The following is a 23,900-nucleotide window of genomic DNA, read 5'->3' as shown; positions in this document are numbered from 1 at the left end:
CTCTCCTGTCCCCAGGGCCACCTGGCGCTGATGGCACTTTCCACGGGCAGGGATCTCGAGACCCGGCCATAGGGCGTCTCCTGAGGGCAGAGGATGTGCATGTGGTACGTCAGGCCCAAGGCCCACACTACTGCTCCCCAAGCCTTCGGGTGGACTGGTCAGGCCCCCGCCTCCCCAGGACCCCCGAGCTCACCATGACCCTCCTGGTGACAGCCCCCTCCAGGCGCTCGGGCGGCACCCGCAGCAACCGGGCTGCCGTGTGGATCTCAGCCCAGCTGGACACGGCAGCCACCTCCTGTGACTCCCTCTGGACAGGCGCGAGGGGGCAGGGAGAGCTCTGCTTGTGGACTGGCTGCTTCCCATGGGGCAGGGGCAGGGCCTTGCTTTGCCTGGCAAGGTGCCCTGTTACCCAAAGGTAGATCTGGGCAGGTAGGAGCTGGCTCCGGAGTCTGAGGGCCTGAGTGTGAATCCTGACTTTACCTCTCCACTAACTGGCGGCCCTGACAAGCCTCTTTCCTTCTCCGAGCCCCCACTGTCTTATTGTTAAAGGTGAAACAACAATTTTTATGTTATGGTGTTCTCAGAGCAATGAATTAGAAAATATATGCAGGGAACCCCTCAGTGGTCCAGCGGTTATAGGACTCGGCACGTTCACTGCCGGGGGCCTGGGTTCAATCCCTGGTCAGGGAACTAAGATCCCGCAAGCTGCGCGGTGTGGCCAAAAAAAAAAAAAATATATGTAGAGTGATCTACACAGTGCCAGGTACATAATAGCTGCTCAATTAATGCCATGCATCCTCCTCAGGGTGGCAGTTTAGTGGGACAGGATCGGTATAGATGCAGAAGACCCCGATTTCAGTTTTCTCATCTGTACGATGGGAGTTCATCTGCTTTCGGGGGCAGTGGTGAGGCCCTGATGGTGGCCCGGGGCCTTACTGTCTCCTGCACACAAGTGTTTGGCATTGTTATTTCTGCCCTCGTGATGATGCAAACAAGCCGCCACCAATCCAGCGTCTCAGAGGGAGCTCACCTCTGAAGAGGAGAAGCAGATGTTGCCCAGCTGCAGGACAGAAGCCAGCACAGCCCAGACGGCAGTCAGCTCCTCGGTGCACAAGCCCAGCGCCTGCAGGGCCTTCACCAGTCCTGTGAAGTCCTGGGCGTCCTCCTTGCCCTGGAGCCTGCAGGCCCGGCCCTGCGGAGCACAGCAGGGGTGAGGGGTGAGGAGTCTGGCCGCCCGCAGCTTCCCTCTCCTCAGACCCTCCCCTGGGCGGTCCCCGTTGTCCAGCACCGAGGGGGCCTTCCCCCACCTGGTTGAGGTAGTGGTAGGTCTCCGGCCCCTGTAGGGAGAGCCGTTCCCGCGCCATGGGGTCCAGCCCCGCCAGCAGCTCATAAAAAACATGGAAGCTCCGCTCAGCCTGGGCCTCATGGGAGAAGGACTGGCTTAGGGGGAGCAACGGCCTGGTCCTGTGCCCCAGGGGAGCAAGGACAAGTCCTGGGGAAGGCAGGCTTGGGGGCTGAGGGACCACAGCCGCTCACAGGGGCCCCTCCCTCTTTCCCACTCTGGGAGCAGCGGGCCAGGTCATACCTGAAACACCACCCTCGAGGTCTCAAGCAGGTAATGTGACACAGAGGCTCCCAGGATGACCCCTCTGTGGACACAGGACACTGAGTGAGGGACCCACCGTGGGCTGGACCCAAGGGCAGCAGTCTCAGCTTCCCAGTAAGGGAAACTGATCCTGGGTGACCCCGCCCACCTGGACCCCCGTCACTCACTGCTGCAGGCAGAGGCCTAAGACCTGGCCAAAGCGGCTGGCGTTGGAGTTGAGGACTGTCTTGGCGTGTCCGAAGCTGCTGAGCATGGGCAGCACGTCGTCCAGCTGCATGGGGGAGGGGCATTCAAGTACCCCTGGGAGCAGCAGTGGTGCCCACTGATCAGGCATCCCGGCCGAGGACACTATGTACCTGGCAGCTCTGTTGCTCCACGGAGGGGTCAGTCACCCCCGCCCTCCCTGTCCCCGCAGTAGGCAATGCCTCGGGCTGCCCCCGAGGGGAAGCCAGAGGCCTGAAGACCACCCTTCTGGCCCAAAGGAGTAGCATGGTCCCTCTTGGATCCCCGGGAAATGGCGAGCTGCCCCTCACCCGACATCCTCTGTCCCTTGTCTGCCCCTGCTCCAGGCTGCTTAGGAACTGCACAATCTTTCTGGAAGCTTCTGTCTTCCCAGAGCCGCTGTGCCCACTGCAGGAGGGAGAGGCTGGCAGGGTCTCCAGGAAGGGGCACATAGGACAATCCTACTGAGCCCAAAAGTGGGGCTATGCCCACCTGGAAGTGATACCTGCCCTAAAGGAGACTCCCAGAAATGCAGAAACATAGACCTGGGGCATAGAGACCAAACAGAAAAAAGTCCCCAAGATGCCTCGTTCAAGGGGCACAGTCTCAGGAAGTCCAGACCTGTTGCCCAGCAGTGGACCAGACAGGCAGTTTCAAATGCAGACCTCACATCCCCTTCCTCCTGGCCTTCAGTGTGGCCTGAAGGTTCAGTCAAGCAGGGCAGCCACCACTCACCCCAGGAGGATGCAGGTGCCCTGCCTGGTGCTCTGAGACAGGCTATAGGCTGCTGCCACGATGGCAAAGATGTGTCTGGGGGAGGAGGGTGGAAGCAGATGAGAAGGTTACCAGAGATGGGCATCTGGGGCCTCCTGGGCGTAGGCAGGTCGTGCCTGCCATGGCCTGGACCTCAGTCAATGGGACATGCTGGGGGTGAGCAGAGGGCTGGTGGGGCAAATTCACGTACGGGGTGGTGTTAGGGGTCTTCCTAGGGTGGTAGCTGGCCAGGACCTCAGGTGAGAAGAGAGGCAGGGGCCGGCGGGGGTTCAGAGCGAGCAGAAGGGGCCCCCCAAAGGTCTGGGAGGAAAGTGGAAGCTCTCATCAGAACATGGAGGGAGCAGGTGATGCAAATTGAGTGGAGCTCTGATGCCCCCGGCCCCTCCCCGCTCTGCAGGACCCCAGAGAGGGTTCAGCACCCAGCCCAGGGAGGAGAAAGATGGAGCGGAAAGCTCTCCAGGGGTGCCCGGAGGGCCCTCTGATCCCTGAGGAAAGGGAATCCCAGCCCACCATCCCCTCTTGGGTCCCCCGTACATAGATTCGGCCCAGGTAAAACCTCTTCTTGAGGCACAGCAGCACGGAGCTGTCACACACCGGCCTGTAGGGAAGCAGGGTGGAGAAGCAGGGCGTTGGGGGCAGAAGATCCTGGGTTAGCGCTGCCACTGGCTGCAGAGACACTTCCACCAAGTCATGCACCCTCTCCGAGCTGGTCCATAATACAGGGGTCCTGCTGCTAAGCAAATTACCAGCGCCCTGGACGCTACAAGCAGGACCAGGCTGTTGACCCAGAGGGAAGCTTTGTGCCAATTAGAGAAGGAAGGAGCACCTGATTCTCACCCCTCACCTGCCCCTTCCAACCAGACGACCTTGCGTGGCAAAATCCCATGTAAGGATACAATTCATAAAAGAACGGGGGTAGGATGGGATACGAGCAAGTGTGACCCAGGCATGGCAGGTTTGGGACCGCGCCCGCTCACCGCAGCCGGGCCAGGTCCTCGGTGTCTTCCAGGCCTTCCCCGAGGCTCCTGTCCTCGACGCCGGGAAAGGGCGGTGCCTCCAGGCCCGGCCCGAGGCTCAGCTCCAGGTCCTTCTCCAGCGCCTCCTCGGTCTCATCCTCCGGCTCCCATCGATCCCTCAGGAACCTGCAGGGGCTCGGGCTCCTCTCCCGCCGCAGGCGGGTCTCCAAGATGAGTCGGGGCAGCAGTGCTTCGGTGCCAAACCCAGGGTCCTCGCGGGGGTCCTCGCCCTGCGCCCAGTGCACCGGAGCCTCGGCTCCCAAGGTCTCCGGCTCTGCTTCGCTGCTGGAGCCTCTCTCGAGTGGGGGCTCGTCGGAGGCAGTCGGGCCGAGAGAGCCGTGGCGGCGCCCGGCCACCCCTTCTCCACTCGCCCTGCGCCCCTCACTGTCCCCTGAAGCCCCCGCACAAGACGAAAAGTGCCCCTCCCCAGCGGGGGCGTCCGCGGACGCTTCCTCTGAGCTCTGGCTGCTCGAGGTCCTCCCTGCCCTGTGGATTCTGGGGAACATGACCGCAAACTTGGGATCTGGAGTCGGGTCCGCGTCCTCAGAAGGGTCGTCGGGGGCTGGCCTTTCCGCAACCTGCGGGAAACTCGAGCCGCCACCAGGGGGAGCCCTCGGTCGCCCGCCCAACCCAGCTACGCCCGCCAGGCTCAGCACTAGACCGCGGCCCCGCCCCTCGCCCGCCGCCCGCGCCTCGCCCGCCCGCGGCCGGAGCCGCAGCCACCGCAGGAGGCCCAGGCCCCGTGCCACCCGCAGGAGCCGGTCCTTGAGGCCCGAGCGGCAGGGACCCGCGGCCTGGGGAGCGGGCCCTGGCGGGGGCCTCGCGCGAAGCCTGCCGAGCGCCACCAGGGCGACCAGCGGCGCTGGGTCCCTGGACCCTTCTCCTCCAGACCCCGCTTCGCTCACGCCCTCCTCCTCTTGCACCTTCCCCACCCCTTCTCCGACCTGTGTACGCTGACCCCGGGCGGTCGAGGCCTCGGCTCTAACGGCCTCGGGGCCCCTCGGCTCAGCCTCGGGCTGCACCCCACTGTTTCTTGCGTCCCGGGCCGGCCTGGGGTCTCGAGAAGCCCGCGAGCTCCGGCGAACGCACGCGCGGCTGCCCTCGAGGGGACTGGAGGCCGCGGCTTTACTGGCCGGGTCAGCCTCTTCGGCCTCAGTGGACCCGCTTGTCGTTCCTGGGGCTGCCCGTAGGCTCCGTCCAGGCCCGGCTCCCTCAAGGCTCAAGTCTGTGTCCGTCTCGGAATCCTCGGTCTCTCCCTGGGGCCTCGCCCCCGACGATCCTTCCGGGCTCCGGGGCCCGGCGGGGGGCTTGTCACCGCCTCTGCCGTCGCTGCCCAGGCCGTCGCTGCTCGGGCGTTCTCTCGGCGCCTCCAGCGCTGCCTCCGGACCGGTTTGGGTGCTTCCCGAGCCCATGTCCGTTTGCTCCGAGTTGGGCCGCCGCTCTGGGGCCCCACCGCTCTGGCTGCCGCTCTCCAGGGCCTCGCGGGCTTCGCTGTCCGGGCAGGAGCTGGCCGCGTCTCCATCCGACGTGTCCCCATTGAGGCTGCGGGTCTCTCGGCGGCCCCGCTGAACCGAGCGTCCCCGCCCTTTTCCTCTTCTCCTGCGGCGGTCGCGCCCGCGTGTCCTTCTTCCTCCGAGGAGACTCTTCTCCTCCAGGCGCCCCCCACGGCCGTCCCCAGGCTTGTGGTTCTCCTTAGGCCCGCATCCCCGACGCCAAGCGCTGCCTCGTCTCCCCGCAGCCTCCGGTGGCGGCCCAGCCTCTGGCCGTCTGCAGTCGCCGTTCTCCTCTACGGTGGGCTTCCTGCGGCCACCGGAGGTCTCCTGGCCCCCTGCGGTGCAGGGCTCCAAGAGTGGTCTCGCCCCGTGGGCTTTACCGCGGCCCTGTCGGCGCTCCCGGCTGGGCGCGCTGTCGGCGCTGGCCGACCCGGATTCCTGCTCCCGGGAGGTCGGCCTCCCGGGTCCCTCCGGCCGCTGGGGCGTTTTGCCCTTGCTCCTGACCATGGTTTGTTTCCCGGCGTCTCCCTCCTGTCCTCTTCCCTAGGAGCTGGCTGCCCGCAGGTGCCCTCGGCAGCACATCACAGGTTGCGGCTACAGGCTCAATCTACCCGCCCCCGCATCTCCCGCTTTATGCGTGAGCATCAATAATGCAGGTGGCTGCGGGTCCTGACCTCCTCGGCCAACAATAGAGTGGAGGCCGCCCAGGAAAGAGGAGCTGCAACTGCGGACAAAGGCCGTGGACAGGGCAACCGTGCCGCCTGGAGTTGCTGCTGGCCAGGTCAGCCTGGCACCACGCCAAATCGAGGGGGCCCATGCTCTGCTCCCGCCTCACTGCTTCTTCAGCAGGGCGTGAGGGGGTGCCAAAGAACCGTCCTCCTCGTCCTGGGGTCTCTAGGGGAATCCACCCTCCTCCCCTGCATTGGCAGGCGGATTCTTAACCGCTGCGCCACCAGGGAAGTCCAGGTTACCCATTTCTTGTATTGCCTTCAAGAGCTATCCACGCACAGAAAAGCAAGTATTCTTTTTCCCTTTGAGCACAGGTGGAAGCTTTTCTAGCTCATGGCTCTCCACTCTGCTTTTTCCAATCTAACAGATTAACTTGGAGATTTCATAATAGTACATAATGATCTTCTTTTTCTTTTCTTTTTACAACTGCATAATCAGCAAATGAACGTGCCATAGTTTAACCAATTCTTTATTGATAGTGTGAAAATTAATCAAGGGAAACCTTACTAAAATGGAGTCCAGAGGCCAGAAGGGGGAGCTCTTACACGCTTACCCCTCCACCTCAATGCAGATCCCAAGGGAAAGAAATGTACTTTGTACTACAGCCAGCTGGAGGAAAAAAGATTTTCTCCTTGCCTGGCACAGCTCAGCCAATGAGAAACTGTCAAACTAAGACAATGAAAAGCCACTGTGCTTCAAATTCCCAATTTCCTCCAATGGTCTTTTTGTTTATAACAGTCTTTCCCAACTTCCCCTTCTCCTCTATAAAAAAAGTTTCCTCTCCTTTGCTTTAGCAGGGTTGCATGTTGCTGGCCATAGTTGCTATCCTGTGTTGTAATTCTTTGCTGCTCTTGAATAAACCTGTTTTCCTGGTAAAATAACTGACTTTTAAAAATTGCTTTAGGCTAACAGACTTTTATGTCTGAAACGGAGGATGCCTTCATCTCAGCTTTTGCTTCAGTTACAAACAACATTGACTCCACCTGTGTCCAAGCAGAATCAATTCCTAGAAGTAGAATTGCTGGGCCATAGGGTATGTGTATTTGTAATTTGGAGTGCTCCAAATTTTCCTCCATGGAGGCTGTATCAATTTACACTCCCACAAGCAAGATAGGAGACCACCCATTTTAACATGGCACTGAGGCATGGTGTTACCTAACATTTTTGCCACTCTGAAACGTGACAAATCTCAGTGTCTTTTAAATTCATTTCTCTGTGAAAATAAGCAGCTTTCCTCCATCTTACAGCCTTTTTGTTTTTTCCTGAGACCTGTCTTTTCTCATTCTTTACCCATCTTTGTACTGATGCGGATCTGTTTCTTGATGGTTATACTGTAGTTAAACCCAGGCAGGATTCATGAGCCCTTTTTGGATGGCCCCAGGGCAAGGCAGCTGCTGCAGGGTAGGCTCCAGGGCACCCAAGATGGAGTCGGATGAGATCTCCAGCCAGGGCCTGTGACCTGCCCCGCAGGGCTCTGACCACTCACTCTGGCCTCTCCTCACCAGCAGCCCTGCCCAGAATCAGAGTGGGGGAGGTAACATTCCAGATTGTGGCCCTTTCCTTGGTATGCTCTCCAGTGGGCTTGTACCTGCCTTGTACCCACCTCTCTGCACATCTCCTGGAGCCAGCCTCAGACCTGGGCGGAGCTGCTGCAAGCACTCACGTTACCCAGGAGGGCCACTCACAGCCCAGAGGCCTGGTTTGAGCAAGGAGTTGAAAGTGACTTGGCCTTTGCCAAGGAAGCAGCCTTCTAGTGAAGGAAGCGGCTGTCCCAAAGGAACACAAGCTCATGGGTAACATCAGTTACCATGGAGCTCATAAAACTGGTGCCTTTGTGGAAGTCTGTAAGCTGTGCTTCCCCACCACCAATACTGACCAAGGCAAAGGGCGATGAGACTCATACGGCTTGTTTCACCTGCAGAAAGCAGGAAGTGGGGTGATGTATTCGCACAGTGGATGATTACACAGCGCTGTCAGCAACATACATGGGTTATTTCACAAACGTAATGGTGAGTGAAGAAGCCAGAAAGAGTTATAGAGTCACTGTATGATTCTATTTACATAAAGAACGAAAAGAGGAAACTGAGCTAGTTATAGAGTGGTGCCTGGGGTGGGGGGTGGGAGGTTGGTAGTGACTAGAAGGGTCACAAGGGAGCCTCCATGGGTGATACTGTTTGTTCAGTTGGTGGAGGTGTATCGGGTTGTACTCCTATGACTTGTGCTCTTCTGTATGCATTTTACAATTTAAAAGATAACACAGAGAAAGAGCTCACTGTTTTGCCCTGGACTAATAATAATGATGATGATGATGTGCTAGGTACTGTTCTAAGTACTACACTTAATTTTTTTTTTTTCTTTTTGGCCACGCCCTGTGGCCTGTGGGATCTTAGTTCCCCAGCCAGGGATTGAACCCAGGCCCTCAGCAGTGAAAGCACGGAGTCCTAACCACTGGACCGCCAGGGAATTCCCTGAATTCACTTAATTCTTGAAAGCACTCTAAGAGGTTGGTGCTATAAGGATTCCCATTTTATGGATGGTAAGACTGAGGCACACAGCTGAGTGTCAGAACTGGAATGCCAGGAATTCCCTGGCAGGCCAGTGGTTAGGACTCCGTGCTTTCACTGCTGAGGGCCTGGGTTCAATCCCTGGTTGGGGAACTAAGATCCCACAAGCTGCACAGCATGGCCAAAAATAAATATATTATTATATATTAAAAAAAAAAAGAAGTGGGATGCCCACTCAGGCAGTCTGGCTCCCAAGACCTGGCAAAAGAACATGTGTGAGGAGCTACCATCAGCTACACACAGAACTTCCATTTGTCCAGCCCATTACAATGTGTCCTGTGAGCTCTGGGGGCAGAGGGAGAGCTCCACACCTGTCTCTAATCTCCTACCTTCTCCCCTGCCCTCCTCTCCCTCTGGTTGATCCAGGACAGAGCTCGGATCTCACTCAGCTCCGTGGGCGTGGCCACTTCTGATCCTCTGAGTCTCAGTTAGTTCTCTTCCCAAGCTGCATTTCATTCAAACCCCCCACAACCTTAGGAGGGAGATATGGTCTCATTTCACAGATGGGGAAACGGCTCTGAGAGGGTAAGTGGCTTAAGGACACACAGCCAGTAAGTGAGAAATTGGGGACCCAATTTAAGGGTCCCGCTATTCTTTTTCTTTAATTAATTAATTAATTAATTTATTTATTGGCTGCATTGGGTCTTCGTTGCTGCACGCGGGCTTTCTCTAGTGGCGAGCGGGGGCTACTTTTCGTTGCGGTGCGCGGGCTTCTCATTGTCGTGGCTTCTCTTGGCGCAGAGCATGGGCTATAGGCACGCAGGCTTCAGTAGTTGTGGCATGTGGGCTCACTAGTTTTGGCTTGCAGGCTCTAGAGCACAGGCTCACTAGTTGTGGTGCATGGGCTCAGTTGCTCCACGGCATGTGGGATCTTCCCGGACCAGGGCTCAAACCCATGTCTCCTGCATTGGCAGGTGGATTCTTAACCACTGCGCCACCAGGGAAGCCCGGGTCCCGCTATTCTGCTCCATGACACTTCTGCTGAGAATTGGCTTCAGAACCAGACAGGCTTGGTCCCTCCCCTGTCCCACTTCCTGGCTGTGTGATTTCCAACAATCTCCGGGGAACTCCCCTGGACAAACCTGATAGCAGGGCAGAGGGGCCCCAGCCCCAAGCCCAGTTCTCCCCTTTGCCTCCTCCTTCCCACTCATTCCTTCATCTGCTTTGCTCACGAGGACTGTGAGCTCCTCCTCCGGTCTGTGCAAGCCCTCTTCTGACTCCACTCCACACTCCTTCCCTCCCTCCTGATCCATTTCCTCCTCTCCTGGCCTCACCCACCTCACAGTAACTTTCACCTCCTTTGGTTGGGTGTTTACTGGGAGCCAGCTGCTGTGGGATGTTACAGATTCTCATTTAATCCTTTCAGTCCTCTGAGGTCGGCCCTATTATCACAGCCCATTTTGGAGATAAGTAAACAAAGGCGCAGGAGTGAGGTCATCTATCCAAGGTCACACAGCCAGTCACAGGCAAAGCCAGTGATGGAGGGTTGGATCCGCCCGACTTTCAGATGTAGGTGAACACTGTCTTCCACCTCTGGATGCCGAAGTCCCTCAGATCTAAGTCTCCAGACTGGCTGCCTGTGGTACGTCTCCAGGGCCTTTGGTTTTTTTTTTTTTTTTTTTGCGGTACGCGGGGGCCTCTCACTGTTCTGGCCTCTCCTGTTGCGGAGCACAGGCTCCGGACGCGCAGGCTCGGAGGCCATGGCTCACGGGCCCAGCCGCTCCGTGGCACGTGGGATCTTCCCGGACCAGGGCACGAACCCGTGTCCCCTGCATCGGCAGGCGGACTCTCAACCACTGCGCCACCAGGGAAGCCCCCTCCAGGGCCTTTGGAATTGGCAGTGACCCCTCCCACTCACTCACCAGTCTATCTGGCAGCCATCCTGGTCAACTCAACCTCTCAATACCTCCGTTTCACCACTCCCATCACCTCTCCCTGGACACCCCACTTCTCCCTCGGGGCCAGCCCAGCTTCCGTCAATCCCCTTTCTAGAGCACGCCTATCCATAAAAATGGCTGGTCTCACACTCCTAATATGAGAACTTTTCTTCTGAACTATTTGAACCACCAACGTAAGCTAACGCTTCAGAGCATAGTGTACTTAAGGCAAATCTCGCCCTTAATGCGCGCGGGGTAACTCCACTTTCAAAGAGCCCTCTTGGTATTTTCAGGTGCGTGTGTGCGCTTGTTGACTTCTTGTTCGAGCCGATTAGCCGGATCATTGCGGCAGCCACGAAGCCATGGAGGTGTTGGCTCTGCCATTTTCTTCTCATTTGTTGGCGTTTGCATTGTTACCGTGATCTTCAAGTCTTGGTTTCTTGGCAGGAAACTTCGTGTCGCTTGTCCATTAGTGTGAGGTAATTTAGGCCAACTGGATAAAAGACATGGAAGCCCCCCTAAACTGGCAGTCACAAAACCATACCTGTCTCCCTAGGTGGGGAGCCCAGCTCTCTGGGTGTGATGTTCCCACTCCTTCCTTGGCACCCACTTTTGGCGCAGGACCCTCTGACCCACAGACTGAGGACCCCAGTGCCAACCCGAGTTAGAGAAGACATCCGATGCATCAAACTCGAAGATGTTCTCCCTGACCCTGACAGAGGGCCTCCCCCATCATTAGCCCATTGACCTCGAGGTCTCATAGGAACCTGGCAACAGATCACGAGGGAATACTGTTATCCCATTTCCCAGGAGACACTGATGCAGAGCAGGTAAGTAATTTGCCTGAGTGGCACTCGGTTGCTGTAGCTGCGGTTGAAGCTACAGTAATCTTTAGAAGAATAAATCTCCTCGTGGAACTTCCCTGCTTAAAGCCCTCCAGATGGGACTTCCCTGGCGGTCCAGCACTTCCATTGCAGGGGGCGTGGGTTCGATCCCTGGTCTGGGAACTAAGATCCCACATGCCACGCAGCACGGCAGAAAAAAAACGTCCTTCAAAGGCTTCCGCTGTCTCAGGATGGAGTCCAGACTGTCTTGCAGAGGGTGCAGTTCTCCCCACCTCCCCCACACCCGTGGCTTTGTCTTTATCTGCCCAGCATCCTTTCTCCACTTCTTCCCGGGACGGCATTTTCTTCTTTTGGGGAGCTGTCCCTCCCGCTCCTCGCGGCTCTTGGGGCTCCATCTCAGTAAGCCCCCACTATTCCCCTAAGGAGAAACAAGGGATGCTCGAGTGGTCCAAGTTCCAAAATGCAGCGACTCTTGAGCTGAACGTGCTGGGCCGGAGGGTGGGTGCGGAGGATGCTCCCACGGTGTGTCCGTCCTGGGACCTGGGCCTCAGCTCCTCCTCTGCTCCCTGAGTAATCCATGTCCTTCCAACAGGCCCTTTCCGCACTCAGGCCAGGGTGGGTTCCTGCGGCCCGTGGCGGTGCCCTCGCCCTCACGAGGCTCCTGGACTGGCCCTGGCATTTTCAGCTCATTTCCGGCTAGCCACCCTCAGCTCTTCACTGGTTCTACGGCGAGCAGAACACTCCCTCTCGTGCTCCTGTACCTCCCCGCCCCCAGTCCTCTGCACAGAACAGTCTGCCCAGCCAGCTCCTGGTCACCTCTCCCGTGACACTTAACGTCACCTCCCCAGGCACATTTCTCACAAGCCCCCAGATGTCCCTCATCTTAACACTTCCTGCACTTGTAAGGACCCCACGAGGGCAGGGATCACGTTGTCTTGGCCACCTCTGAACCCCAAGCACCTGGCATATAGCTGGTGCTCAGTGAAGACAGGTGAATAAAGATGTAGCCCAAGTTGAATCAAACCCCGGGCTTACAAAGACCTTAACTGCCCCCCACGCCTCAGCAGCACCCCACAGTCCTTCCCTGAAGTCCGGAAGAAGCCATCGGGCCTGAGATACTGTGTCCATCTTCCCCTCCTAACAGCAAGGGAAGGCCAGCCAGGGGCAGCTAGGGGCCTCCCACTGCCCCCCACCCGGGAATGCAGTCAGACTCAATTCAGTTAACTTTTACCATTTATTCCCAAAGAGAGAAGGCATATAGCGTTCGGACACAACCAGATACAGTTTGATCTGATTCAAATAGCTTAAAAAACAGATTCTCCTGAGCACCAGCCTGGTCCAGGGGATGGACCCGAGGGGCAAAGGCAAGGAACCAGCTAATGATCATTTCTATTTACGTGGAAAATCTCTGCACAATTAAAAAAGTAAAGTCGTTGGGCCAGTCCAGTGAAGAGGTAATAAGGTGTTTATTAAAAACTTTTTCACCCAGAGGCAGTTAACATTTATAATTTAAAACCCAGCCCACTACAAAAAGCGGGGAGACGGGGATAAAAACTGTGCAACATTGACAAAAGGACCGAGAGGGTCAAGGCCCGAGGAGGGAGAGCCCCAGGGGCCTGGGGTCCCTCCTCTCCCAAGGCCAGGAGCAGCAGCAGGGTGGGCACTGGGGGTGCCCCCAGCCCCTGCACGGCCCAGTGCACGGGCCTCTCCAGGTGGGGCAGTGCCCCCAGGAAGAGCCGTCAGTAGTGTGTGTTCGTCGTGCAGAAGGAGACAGAGCCACAGCGACTCAGGAGCACCCTGGGCGGGACGGGGGCCTCAGTCACCCGCCTGAGCCCAGACATGGAGGTTTTCGGGCAAGTGGGGGTGTGTGTCAGGGCTGGGATAGGCCTAAGGGCCTTGGGGAGCGGGGACGGGGGCTCCTGTCCCTCCTATCCCTCCCCAGGAGCGTGCCCCACCCCACCGTGCAGCAGCACCCAGAGCCCCTACCTCCCCCATTGCTGAGGCCGTACCCCACGGCCACTCGCGGAGAACGCCAATCACCACAGCTCCTGCGTGGGCAAAGACAGGGCCGTCACCGTCCACGGGGGCTGCAGACAAGGACCCTCATTCCCAGAGCTCCCCTGGAACGTCTCCCGGCACCAGGGGCCCAGCCCTGCGAGCCTGAGGGTCACTCACCCTCGGTCTCCCTCCAGCGTGCTCTGGATCTCCTTCAGGACTCCTGCGGGGCAGGGGGGCAGGGGTGGGGAGCAGAGGCGTGGTGAGGCAAGCTGGGGCAGGGCCAGACACCCCCCTTTCTGCCCCTTCTACTGATGGGGTGAACGGGACTGCCCTCCTTCAGGAAAACGGCCCTCGTTCCCAGCCTGGCCTTCCAAGCATGTGCCCACCCTCCGCACCGCACATCCCCCCTGCCAGCCAGCCCACCAGCACCTGCCCTGACTCACTCTCGTCATTGAGCAGAGCGTGCTCCATCACGGGGCCCGACCTCCTCTCTGGAAGGCAGAGGCCAGGCCAGGTGAGCCTTGGGCCCTCCTCTGCCCCAGCTCCCTGCTTCTGGGGGTGGGGTTGCTGAAGCCTGAGCCCAGGACTGGAAGGGAAGCTGTTTCGACTCCCAGCCCGAACACCACCTGCTCACCTGGGATCCCCTTCCCTCCCCAGGTGTGCTCACAACGCCTCGGCCCCCACACGCCCCTGGCCCCCGAGAGGCCTGTCTTACCCTCTCCATCACTCTGGCTCCCTGAATTCCTGTGGAGAAGAGACAGTAAGGATGGGGGGCCACTAGGCTCCCCGTTCTGGAAAGCCCTGGTCCCGTGAAGAATGAGGTCGACTGACCAACTTGCGTGGGAGGGTGGGGCATACAAAGGGGGGCAAGGAGGCAGAGCTGGGAGGGTGGGCTGAGTTCACGGGGGAAGGGGACTCTGACCAGCCCCCAGGGGGCACCCCAGGGAGGGTGGGGTGAGGAGGGGCTGGAGCAAAGGCCACCTGGACTCTTACCCACCTGGCTCGGCCCGAGGCCTTTTCAGGGCCCGATCTGTCGCGGAGACGGCTGTGGTTCTTCGTTTCTGCTGAATCCACCAGGCACCGGGGCTCAACCAGCCACTTGGTGGAGAGAGAGAAGCGCTCAAACTCGGAGGGTGAGATCAGGTAGAAACCTGGGGGGTGGAGAAGCCTGGCAGGTGAGGCCAGCCTGAGTCTCCCGGACCTTGTGGCTGCCAACAGAGCTGCCCCCCCAGGGGGGATTAGGGGCCAGAGGCTCCCAAAGTTCTCTGCCTGAGGAGCCTGGCCTTGACCGGAATACCCCCGACTGCCCTTCCCAGCAGCCCCCGCAGCAGAGCATGAGCCCCAAACGCAGCCCTGCGGGCAGAGGTCCCGACGTGCCCACCGCCTGCACACCTTGGCCATATTTGGTGAAGACGCAGGAGGCGATGCCGCTGACGTCCTCCCGGCGGATGCAGCTGTACCGCACCTGGGGCTTGAGCAGGGGCAGCGAGACCACCTGGATGTCGCCCAGGTTGGTGAGGACAGCCAGGTGGTGTTCCCCGTAGTCCTCGGCTCGACAGCTGCTGAAGCGGGCCGCGCTGACCCGCCGCACCCGCGAGCCCTCCAGGGCGGTCAGCTTCAGCTTCAGCCTGGCGCTGACCTTGGGCAGCGTGAACACCTAGGGCACAGGGCAGCCGGTCACGCCTGAAGCCAGACCAGTGTGCAGAGCTTCATCCAGTCAAACGAGGACTTCCCGCTTCCCTGCCCGAGGCTGCCACTGGGCCTGGCCCTCAGACGTGTGGTCGCTGCACTCAGACTGCGAGGACGCCAGTCCCTGTCTGTGTTTTCTGTCCCTTCCCCAGACATAGGTCCTGCTTCAGTGTCCCCACCACTGACCCTGGGGTCCGGGGCTCCATCAAGACCCTGCTTCTTTCCTGGGCCTCTGCAGCCCTCACACAGCAACTACAAACACAACGTTAAGTGAGTCCCAGCCATTGTCGTTTGTGCCAGGGATTCCCAGGGGACCCCAGCTCCTCCCATAAGGCACCTTGAACTGCTCCTCCGACACGACAAGCAGCTGGTGGCTTCCCTGCATGTCGGGGCTCTTTGACAGGTCGTGGGCCACCTCCAGGGGCTCGGGAAGGGGCACGCTGTGTCCGTCCAGCACCAGGATCCCCACCACGGGCGCTCGGTGCATCAGCTGGATCTCCTTGGCTGCGGGGACGGAGGGAGGCGAGGGGGCTGGTGGTCGGGCGGAGCACGAGGCCAGAGACACCCTCCCGCTCCCAGCTGAGGCAGACAAGCGCTCTCCCCCCGGCCAGCGCTCACCCTGCTCCGCCCGCACCGGCTCATCCATCCTCCGCTCGGCGGGGGGCACGCGCAGGGCAAAGGCGTAGACGGTACCTCCATTGGTGCCAGCCCACAGCGAGGGGCAGTGGCGGGAGCCTGCCAGGAGGCAAAGGTTTACATCTAACCCCTGGTTCTGGGGGTCAGGGGGAGCCAGGAGACCTGGCTCACTACCTGTGTGACTCCAAGGTCAAGTCAGCAAACTTTCATAAACCTCAGTTTCTTCCTCTGTAAAATGGAGCTGCTGTGGGCCCTGCCTACCTCCTGGGTGTAGACGAAAAAGGCTGGGAAGGCTCTCTGACAACCCAGAGCCCCAAGCAGATGATCCCAAACCCGGGACAGCTCGGCCCTCGAGATACAGCAGCAGACAGCCCTCAGCCCACCCTTGCCCTGGCAGGAGAAGAGAAACAGCCAGAGAGCTTCTAGAGGGCCTACTGGGTACCAGCAGGCACGTGGCACGTCCCAACGCTCGCAGCCACTCTAGAAGGAAGCTATCCCTCCATTTTACAGGGGGAAAAGCGAGACCCAGAAAGGCTAAGTGACACGTCCAAGGTCACGCTTCTAGAGAGTGGTGGAGCCTGGATACGAAGCCAGGGCGATCAGACTCGGAGACCCAGGCACGGGAGGGAAAGGGGCGGGCGAGGGCTCCAGTCTCCCGTTGCTCACAGGGGGAACCCCTCTTAGGGGTGCACCAGCCAGCAGCCTCCGACACGCCCTCACGCCAGAGGGCCCCCCACCTCGAGCCAGCCACTCACTGTCCCGCAGGTAGGTGTCAGCGAAGTAGAGGGTCCGGACAAAGCCCGTGAAGGAGTCCTCCGCCGAGCGGGCCTCGATCTTGCGCTGCACGGGCGCCAGCTCCATGTTCTGGAGGCCAGTCCTCTCTGCCCTGCTGCTCCCCTCCTGCACCTGCAGTCGAGTGGGCCAGGCCTGAGGGTGGGCTCTCGCCTTCCTTCCCGGGGGCATCAGATTGCTCAACAGCGAGCCTTCCGGGAAGAGTGGCCACAGCCCCTGCCGCCGCCTGCCTGGTAATACTGACTGAGGACGTGGCCCTGAGGCATTACAATGACTGCCTTTCACACTTAGGGAAGCCGAGGCACAGAGAAGCAGTGCGGCGGATCCGAGGTCACAGGGTTGGTGGGGGTCGGGGGTGGCCCAGAGCCCGTGTCTATGGCCAAAGCAGGCGGGGCAGGGAGGGGTGGTGGGGACCTGCCGCTGGCTGCTCCGGGCTCTGCCCGGGCTCGTGTCCGGCCCCGGCCTCACCTCTCCCGGAGGGCCAGCAGGCCGCCGCTTCCTGCTGGACACCCGGCTGCGACGTATCCGGCGGAAGGACTGGCGCAGGGACTTCTTTAGGGACTTCACACGGGACAGCGGGCCCTCCAAGGCTAGCTGGTCATTGGGGTGCAGCGTGCACCTGGGGGGACGACGGGCCATCAGCGTGGCCAGGGCCTGAGGGACCCTGCCAATCCAGGCACCAATCCCAGACCCGGCCACCCCGGGAGGTCTGCTCACTTGACAAAGACCTGCCGCCGCTGCTGGTGGTCAAAGAGGCCAAAGCCGTGGCTGGTGCCGAAGGCCACGAGCCGCCACTCGGAGTGCAGGGCCAAGGAGGTGACCACAGCCGGGGGCTGGCACTGCACCAACACAAAGGGCTGGAAGCCGGGCTCGAAGTGCACGGGCCCTGGGCGGGCACACAGGCGCTCGTGCCCCTTCCAGCGGTAGCCCTCCTGGTCCTGCAGCAAGTCGGCCTCCACCTGCTCCACCGCGTGCTCCGCTGCCTCGTCATTCAGCTCCAGCACCAGCACCTGGGCGGGGCGGCAGATGGGCTGAACCACCCCCCGGCACCAAGGGACGGACGGCAGGACCTCAGGGACCCTAACGGCAGGGGCGGCAAAGGACCCAAGCTCCACGCCAAGGCCAAGGGTCAGAAGTGCCCAACCTCTGGCTCTTAACCCTGATTTCTGGAGGAGAAAGGCCTCCTTCTAATGGGATCAGGGAACTTCTATTCACTGGGAGAAATCAGAGCCCCAGGGGCAGGGGATGCACCAGGGGGGCGCTCAGGAAGCTGGTTCCTGGCCCTGCTGCCCCCCAACACTGAGAAGGAAGCTCGTGGGCCTGGACGCTGCCCAAAGTCACCTGATCAGCCCTCCCCACGGCTCCGCACGCCCAGCCCGGCCCGCTACCTGCCCTGCTGTGCCGGCCACAGCCAGGTAGCCACTGTATCTGCAGAGGAAAATCTTCTGGATGCCCAGCCGAGGGTCGTCGCTGTAGGGGTCGAAAGAGCCCACCTGACAAGGGAGAAGAGCTCCGTGAGGGGCCCTAAGTGCTGGACCTGGCCCATCCCCGCCCTCCCTGGTTCCCAGGCTCCGGGCCTCACCTTGCGGAGGGGGGGCCACTCGTCCTCACCCTGGGCACTGAGGCTCTCGCTGGGGTCTGTGTCGGTGAGGAACACCCGTACCGTGCTGAGCTTGTAGAGCAGCCGCAAGCAGACGCCCGAGGCATCCCAGAACCGCACTGTGCCGTCCTCGTGCCTGTGGGCAGAGCCCGCCTGCCGCCCGTGAGAAGGATGCCGGGCCAGAGGAGCCCGGGACTGGCACGCACACCCCCCGAGCTCTGCTCCCACCCCACACGTCCCACTAGGCAGGAGAGTACGATCAACGTCACCTACCCCGTGAGCAGCAGGTCCCTCTGGGGTGGGGCCGGGGCCAGGCTGGTGCCACCGTCGATGGGCCACTCCTGGAGGAGATGACGGAGAAGTTCATGGGCGAGCCTGGCTCTGGGCTGGGGCGGGGCTGGGGCCGGGGCCAGACCTACCATGGTGGAGAAGTGTGTGTTCTGCCGGCTGCCGGCAGCGATGATGCGCTCCCACAGCTTCAGGGGGATGTTGGAGACATGGTGGGAGCAGGTGATGGCGGAGCAGTGCAGGGAGGCCAGGTAGGGAGGCTGGACCGGCGGCCAACCAGCCGTCTGCAGGTCAATCACGACCAGCTCCTCCTCAGCCAGCACTACCAGGGCATAGGGGTCATCAAGGGCTGTGGGGACAGGCCAAGGGTCAGGGGCTGCAGGAGCCACTGGGAAGCAGTCTGTCCAGCCTGACCCTGTAGAATCTGAGGCTCTAGGGTTGGAGCCAGGGAACCCACATTTTAAAAGCAAGCTCCAAATCCAACAACGCATAAAAAGAATTGTATGCCATGACTAAGTGGGATTTATCCCAGGTATGCAAGGCTGCGTCAACTTACAAAAAACAATTAATGAAACCCATTGCATCAAGAGGCTAAAAAAGAGAAATCGGGAACTCCCTGGCAGTCCAGTGATTAGGACTCTATGCTCTCACTGCCAAGGGTCCGGGTTCAATTCCTGGTCGGGGAACTAAGATCCCACAAGCCGTGTGGTGTGGCCAAAAAAATAAAAAAAAGAAAAATCACATGATCATAGCGATAGATGCAGAAAAACTATTTGACAAAACCCAACATGCATTTATGACTAAAAACAAAACTCTCAGTAAACTAGGAATAGAGGGGAACTGCCTCAACTTGATAAAGAATATCTACAAAAAACCTACGGCAGGCTTCCCTGGTGGCGCAGTGGTTGAGACTCTGCCTGCCGATGCAGGGGACGCGGGTTCGTGCCCGGGTCCGGGAAGATCCCACATGCCGCGGAGCGGCTGGGCCCGTGAGCCATGGCTGCTGAGCCTGCGCGTCCGGAGCCTGTGCTCCGCAACGGAAGAGGCCACAGCAGTGAGAGGCCCGCGTACCGCTAAAAAAAAAAACGAAAAAAACCCAAAAAACCTACGGCTAATGTAATACTTAATGGTGAGAAACGTGAAGCTTTCCCACTGAGATCAGGAACAAGGCAAGGTTGCCTCCTCTCACCACTCATTTTCAAGTACTAGCTAATGTAATAAGACAAGAAAAGGAAATAGAAGGCATACAGATTGGGAAGAAAGAAGTAAAACCGTCTTTGTTCACAGATGACATGATCATCAATGTAGAAAACCTAAAAGAATCGACCAAAAACTGGCCCTGGCTCCCACCACGCTGTCAGGTATGAGGAGGGAAGAAGAGGCTGAGAAAGGAGGAAAAGCAGGTTCAGAGGCTCCCTCCAAAGGGCCACTGGTGAGGCTGGGAGAACACAGCCCAGGGTGTCCTGAACAGGCCTGCCTCCCTCACCTGGAGGCCTTGGGCCTGTCAGGTCAGAGTCATCTAGGGAGGAGGCCCACCCTCCTGGAGATCTCCCACCAGGCCTCCTCTCTAGGTTTTGACACCAGCCCTTTCTGGTCTTGCCTGTCACCCAATTTAGAAAGCTGACTCAGGGCTTTGCTGGCCTGGCTGAGTTCCAGGAGGCCAGCTCAGCTGGCCCACACTGCTACCGGCCCCACCCCACAAGGAGGGCTTCACCACGTCCAGGCCAGGAGCCCTTTGCCTCAGCCAGGCGGGTGTTAAGCCCAACAGTGCAGATCTGCCCACCTTTGGGCCAAGTCCCAGCTGAGCTGGGGAAGGGCAAAGAGAGCTTGGGGTGGATGGGAGGCGTGGGCAGCAAGGACAAACCATAGGCCAGCAGGGAAGAGAGGGAGCAGCCTCGGGGACACAAAGAAGAGGTGCAGTGGGACCTAGGGACTCAGGGGTGGCAGCTTTGGGAACGCCTGCAGGCCCTTCCTCTTTGCTTATGGATGGGGGTGGGCCGGATCCCCACACCTCCTGGCGGCCTGCCCTTCACACTCACTCCCGCTCGCCTACCAGCCTCAGGGTTCGCCTCAATGAGGACAGTGAAGTCGATGACGCGGGAGGTGAAGTCAAAGGCTGTCTGCTGGCCGTTGTGGATGACCGAGATGCAGTGGCGGTCCCCATAGCTGGCCCGTGGCATGCCGCCCTGGAAGATGGTGAAGGGCAACCTGGCAGGCACAGAAGAGCAGGGGGTGGGCTGCTGACGCCGCCCCAGAAGCCAAGGGCTGAGCCAGCCGTGGGGTGGCCCTGTGACTGGCCTCTGCAGCAGGGCCTGGCATGAGGGCTGGCCTCAGTGTAAGTGCTCACTCAAGGTTCCCAGGAGGGGCTGGAGCGGACCCCCGTCTCTTCCCAACTCAACAGCCCCGGAGAACTTGGGGGCCAGCAGTGGAGCATGCAGGCTGCAGGCTCTGAGTCTCTGCCACCACTCCCGTTTCAACCAGAGTGCCCTCTGTCCCCTTTTTCTGCTTATACATCAGGTCTCCCTGTATGATTGTTTGAAGAAACAGGTCTGCTCCTAAGACAGAGTTTGGAACCTGCTGGTCTGAATCATCTCTCCAGGAGGGTGGAAGGGAAAGAATGGGAATGAGTTTTCAGGAATTAGTCGGAGAGAGGTATGAACGGCACCCCCCTCCCTTCCCTGGAGACCCGGATATGAGACCTAAAGGCAGTCACTAGGCACCATCTCCCCCAGGCAGAGGTTTGAGCAGCCTTTCCAGCTCCCCAGGAAAGCTCTAGAAAGGGAACAGGACAGAGCACTGATACCTACCCCTGCTTGGTGGTCAGCCAGAAGATTTTGGTAATAGCTTTGCAAGGAAAAGGGCCTAAAAGAAAAGGAAATACCTTGAACGGCCCTCCCGCTCCCAGAGGCCCGCGGGTCTGCAGCACAGATCCCGCAAACCTGCGGAGCAGATCTAGGCTCGGGAATCTTGCTGTGAGCAGTTCCCAGAGAAAGTCACAGTGCGTCTCAGAAAACCCGCTGTGTGGCTTCGGACACAGCCTTCACCATCTCTGTGCCCCAGGTTTTGCTTCTATGAGTTGGACACCTACATCTGAAAGCAGGAGAGACCGACTGGGGCCAGAGAGGACACCGCCTTGCTCACTGGAAGGCGGTCCCAGGTGGCGGGCAGAGCACTGACCGTAAGGCACACAGCTGCGCAGGGGCTCCGGTTGCAGGGTGTCACTGGACACGGGCCACTGGCAGTAGCTGCCGTCAGAATGGCAGCTGACAATCAGACGGCCGTCCCGCTGCCAGCAGACGTTCTCCAGTTGCTTCACGGTGGGAAACGAGAGAGGGTGCGCGAAGGCTGGGATCAGGGGTGCGGTTCCATCGCCTGCCCCCCATGCCTCAGACGGGGGCTGGATGTGTTATGTGGGGCCTGGGAGAACCATGTGGTACCCCTACCTGGCTGCTGAGGAAATGACAGAGCACACAGCTGCCCTGTAGGTCCCAGATGACGACAAGGCCCCGGCTGTAGCCAATGAGGATCTGGTTGGGGTCCCGAGGATGTTCCTGCAGAGCCTCCACCATCTCAAATGCCCGCCTGTGGCGGACCTCCTCTGGCAACCTGGGCGAGGGGAGCACCGTGAGCCCACGTCACCGTCCACCGATGGGGCATGGCTGAGGGCACGGCACAGCCATGCCCGGCATCCCCGAAGCAGCAGGCACAGAATGTGCCAGCACGGAAAGGCTGCCAGGACACGTCATCAAGGGGAGAGAGAAGCAACGCATAGAACAGGGCAGCGATAGAGAAAACCCCCTAAGGATGCAAACGCAGGTGGCACAACTGTAAGGAAAAGCAAGGAAGTGGTTTCCAGAAAAGTCGATGTGGTGGTTACCTCTGGGGGAGGGAGGGAGCTGTGACAGAGAAGGGCAGGTGGGGGACCCTGGGGGGCTGGCAAAATTTTGTGTTTGCCCAGAGTTGGCTGCAGAGATGCTCACTTAACAAGAATCCATTAACCTGTACATTCAAACCTAGTGCATTTCGGCAAGGTGTTGGTGTTTCATTAAAAAAAAAAAAAAAAAAGTTCTTAAGACCTACAAAACAAAACTCTCTATATCAGTTGGCCTGGCCTTGAGCCTTGACCCCCTCCTCCTTTTCTGGGCCTGGAATGCTGATGTGAAGTTTGCAGGTGCTACACCAACAGAAGACCGTGAGGTGGCAGGCACAGGACCAAACGCCAATACCGAGCAGGGCGAGTAGGAAATGGAAACAGCCTGGATCCCAAGGGCATTTCTACGCTCAAACCCAAACCAGACCCTCTACATTTAGAACAAGATTTAGACCAACAGGAGGGGTTCCCAGGGCACCCAGGCTGGGAAAGCCCAGCAGGGGCTCCTCCTCGACTAGACTCCCACCGGCGCGGGTACGGTGGGCACTGGTACCGCCACACACTGAGGAGCAGGTCCTTCCACCGTCCTGCCCACAGGCCAGGCGCCCCGGCTGAGCACCAGCTGGGCCTGCCACCCTGTAAACAGTCCTGCTCTGACCATGGTCATGCTGCCCTGAATCTACCATGCCCAGTGCTCAGAAGGACCCGGCCCCAAGCAGCAATCCTCCCAACCCAACAATGCCCAGCCCTGCTTGACCATCACCCGGGGCCTGACGACTATGAGTGCTACAAGCCCGGTCCAGAGCCCTTAGGAAGGTCGGGCATGAAGCAGCTCCACAGCCCAGCACACTGGCCTCCTCCCTGCCCTTTTTTTTTTTTTTGCGGTACGCGGGCCTCTCACTGCTGTGGCCTCTCCCGTTGTGGAGCACAGACTCCAGACGCGCAGGCCCAGCGGCCATGGCTCACGGGCCCAGCCGCTCCGCGGCATGTGGGATCTTCCCAGACCGGGGCATGAACCCGTGTCCCCTGCATCGGCAGGCGGACTCTCAACCACTGCGCCACCAGGGAAGCCCTCTCCCTGCCCTTCTTCACTGCAGAACACTCCACGGCCATCAACCTGGCTCCCGTGGGCTCCTGCTGGACTCCTCCATCCCCTCCTGGCCCCCCTCCACACCCAGACCTGATCTGACTCCCTCTCTCCCACGGACACCACCATTAACGAGAAAAGATTCTGAAACGATCTCAAGAAACCTACAGGTTGTGGCCACCAGGGATTCGGGGCCATGGAGCCTGCATGCAAACGAACATGTGGCAGAGACTCCAAAGCACAGGCATCAGCAGAAGCTGCCCGGCTGATGCAGGGAGGTCTGGGCCCTGTCTGCCCCACTGTGGAGCCCTGGGGCTTTGAAAGAGGTGGTATCTGTGCCAAGAACGCTGGACTGAGAGTTGGTATCATTGCACAATCATTTTGAGCCTTGGTTTCCTTTTAAATGAGGTGACAAGTTACTCCCAAGACCCCTTTTAGTGCTGGGATGCTAACTCTTTTTTAGGGGTGAGATTCTCAATTTGGGGGACAGGTGGAGAGCTGAGAGTCTGTCCTCCCATCCCTACAGACATCCCAGGAGAGAAATCATAAGCTCCTGAGGCATAACCGGGATGGAAAGGAGAAGGCCACTCTAGGGGACAGGTTCCTTAGGGCACAAGGGTCTCCGAGCCTGGGGCTCACCGCTGCAGCACAGCATCTGAGCTGATCGTCTGGTCCTCCAGCGCGCGGAAAGCCAGCAGCTGCACCACGAACACACTGCCGCTCTCGGTGCCCAGGTAGAGCAGCTGGCAGGAGGAATGCGGCAGGACCACGGTGATCTGCGTGGCACTGGGGGCGGCCCTGCAGAGGGAATGA

The 23,900-nt window shown here is 59.5% G+C and overlaps 2 protein-coding genes across 9 annotated transcripts in view; both read right to left on the bottom strand.

Moving 5' to 3' along the window:
* The window catches only part of MYO15B (myosin XVB), a gene marked incomplete at its 5' end in the record, with an annotated part of 32,506 nt that extends 26,888 nt beyond the window's left edge, over window positions 1–5,618 (bottom strand). The window contains 12 exon segments of the mRNA XM_082859878.1: window positions 22–80; window positions 194–307; window positions 1,031–1,192; window positions 1,308–1,421; window positions 1,586–1,649; window positions 1,774–1,877; window positions 2,140–2,252; window position 2,564; window positions 2,566–2,638; window positions 2,793–2,902; window positions 3,137–3,200; window positions 3,580–5,618. Of these exon segments, the coding sequence (XP_082716004.1) occupies window positions 22–80; window positions 194–307; window positions 1,031–1,192; window positions 1,308–1,421; window positions 1,586–1,649; window positions 1,774–1,877; window positions 2,140–2,252; window position 2,564; window positions 2,566–2,638; window positions 2,793–2,902; window positions 3,137–3,200; window positions 3,580–5,618 (3,017 nt within the window).
* A 6,870-nt stretch (window positions 5,619–12,488) lies between these two features.
* The window catches only part of LLGL2 (LLGL scribble cell polarity complex component 2), a 33,857-nt gene continuing 22,445 nt past the window's right edge, over window positions 12,489–23,900 (bottom strand). For 3 of the 8 annotated variants that reach the window (XR_014326955.1, XR_014326957.1, XR_014326959.1), the window contains 18 exons: window positions 23,727–23,885; window positions 21,573–21,735; window positions 21,307–21,439; window positions 20,937–20,991; window positions 20,183–20,337; window positions 18,115–18,478; window positions 17,824–17,977; window positions 17,630–17,734; window positions 16,959–17,251; window positions 16,710–16,860; window positions 16,205–16,355; window positions 15,432–15,548; window positions 15,151–15,317; window positions 14,517–14,781; window positions 14,122–14,275; window positions 13,568–13,868; window positions 13,302–13,344; window positions 13,113–13,174 (listed from right to left, as the gene is read on the bottom strand). Coding sequence is in view for 3 of the 8 variants with exons in the window: in XM_082860942.1 (XP_082717068.1) it covers window positions 12,913–12,923; window positions 13,113–13,174; window positions 13,302–13,344; window positions 13,568–13,615; window positions 13,840–13,868; window positions 14,122–14,275; window positions 14,517–14,781; window positions 15,151–15,317; window positions 15,432–15,548; window positions 16,205–16,355; window positions 16,710–16,860; window positions 16,959–17,251; window positions 17,630–17,734; window positions 17,824–17,977; window positions 18,115–18,182; window positions 18,261–18,478; window positions 20,183–20,337; window positions 20,937–20,991; window positions 21,307–21,439; window positions 21,573–21,735; window positions 23,727–23,885 (2,701 nt within the window). In the remaining 5 variants the exon portion in view is untranslated. Of the gene's footprint in view, window positions 12,924–13,112; window positions 13,175–13,301; window positions 13,345–13,567; window positions 13,869–14,121; window positions 14,276–14,516; window positions 14,782–15,150; window positions 15,318–15,431; window positions 15,549–16,204; window positions 16,356–16,709; window positions 16,861–16,958; window positions 17,252–17,629; window positions 17,735–17,823; window positions 17,978–18,114; window positions 18,479–20,182; window positions 20,338–20,936; window positions 20,992–21,306; window positions 21,440–21,572; window positions 21,736–23,726; window positions 23,886–23,900 lie in introns of those variants that run through there. The other 5 variants (XM_082860942.1, XM_082860943.1, XR_014326956.1 and 2 more) reach the window with 5 other exon arrangements.

This window comes from Leucopleurus acutus (genome assembly GCF_964270905.1).
Source record: "Leucopleurus acutus genome assembly, chromosome: 19".
In the NCBI taxonomy this organism is placed as follows: Eukaryota; Metazoa; Chordata; class Mammalia; order Artiodactyla; family Delphinidae; genus Leucopleurus; species Leucopleurus acutus.
The sequence above is the reverse complement of the archived record's forward strand: the minus strand, read 5'-3'. Positions and strand labels throughout refer to the sequence as shown.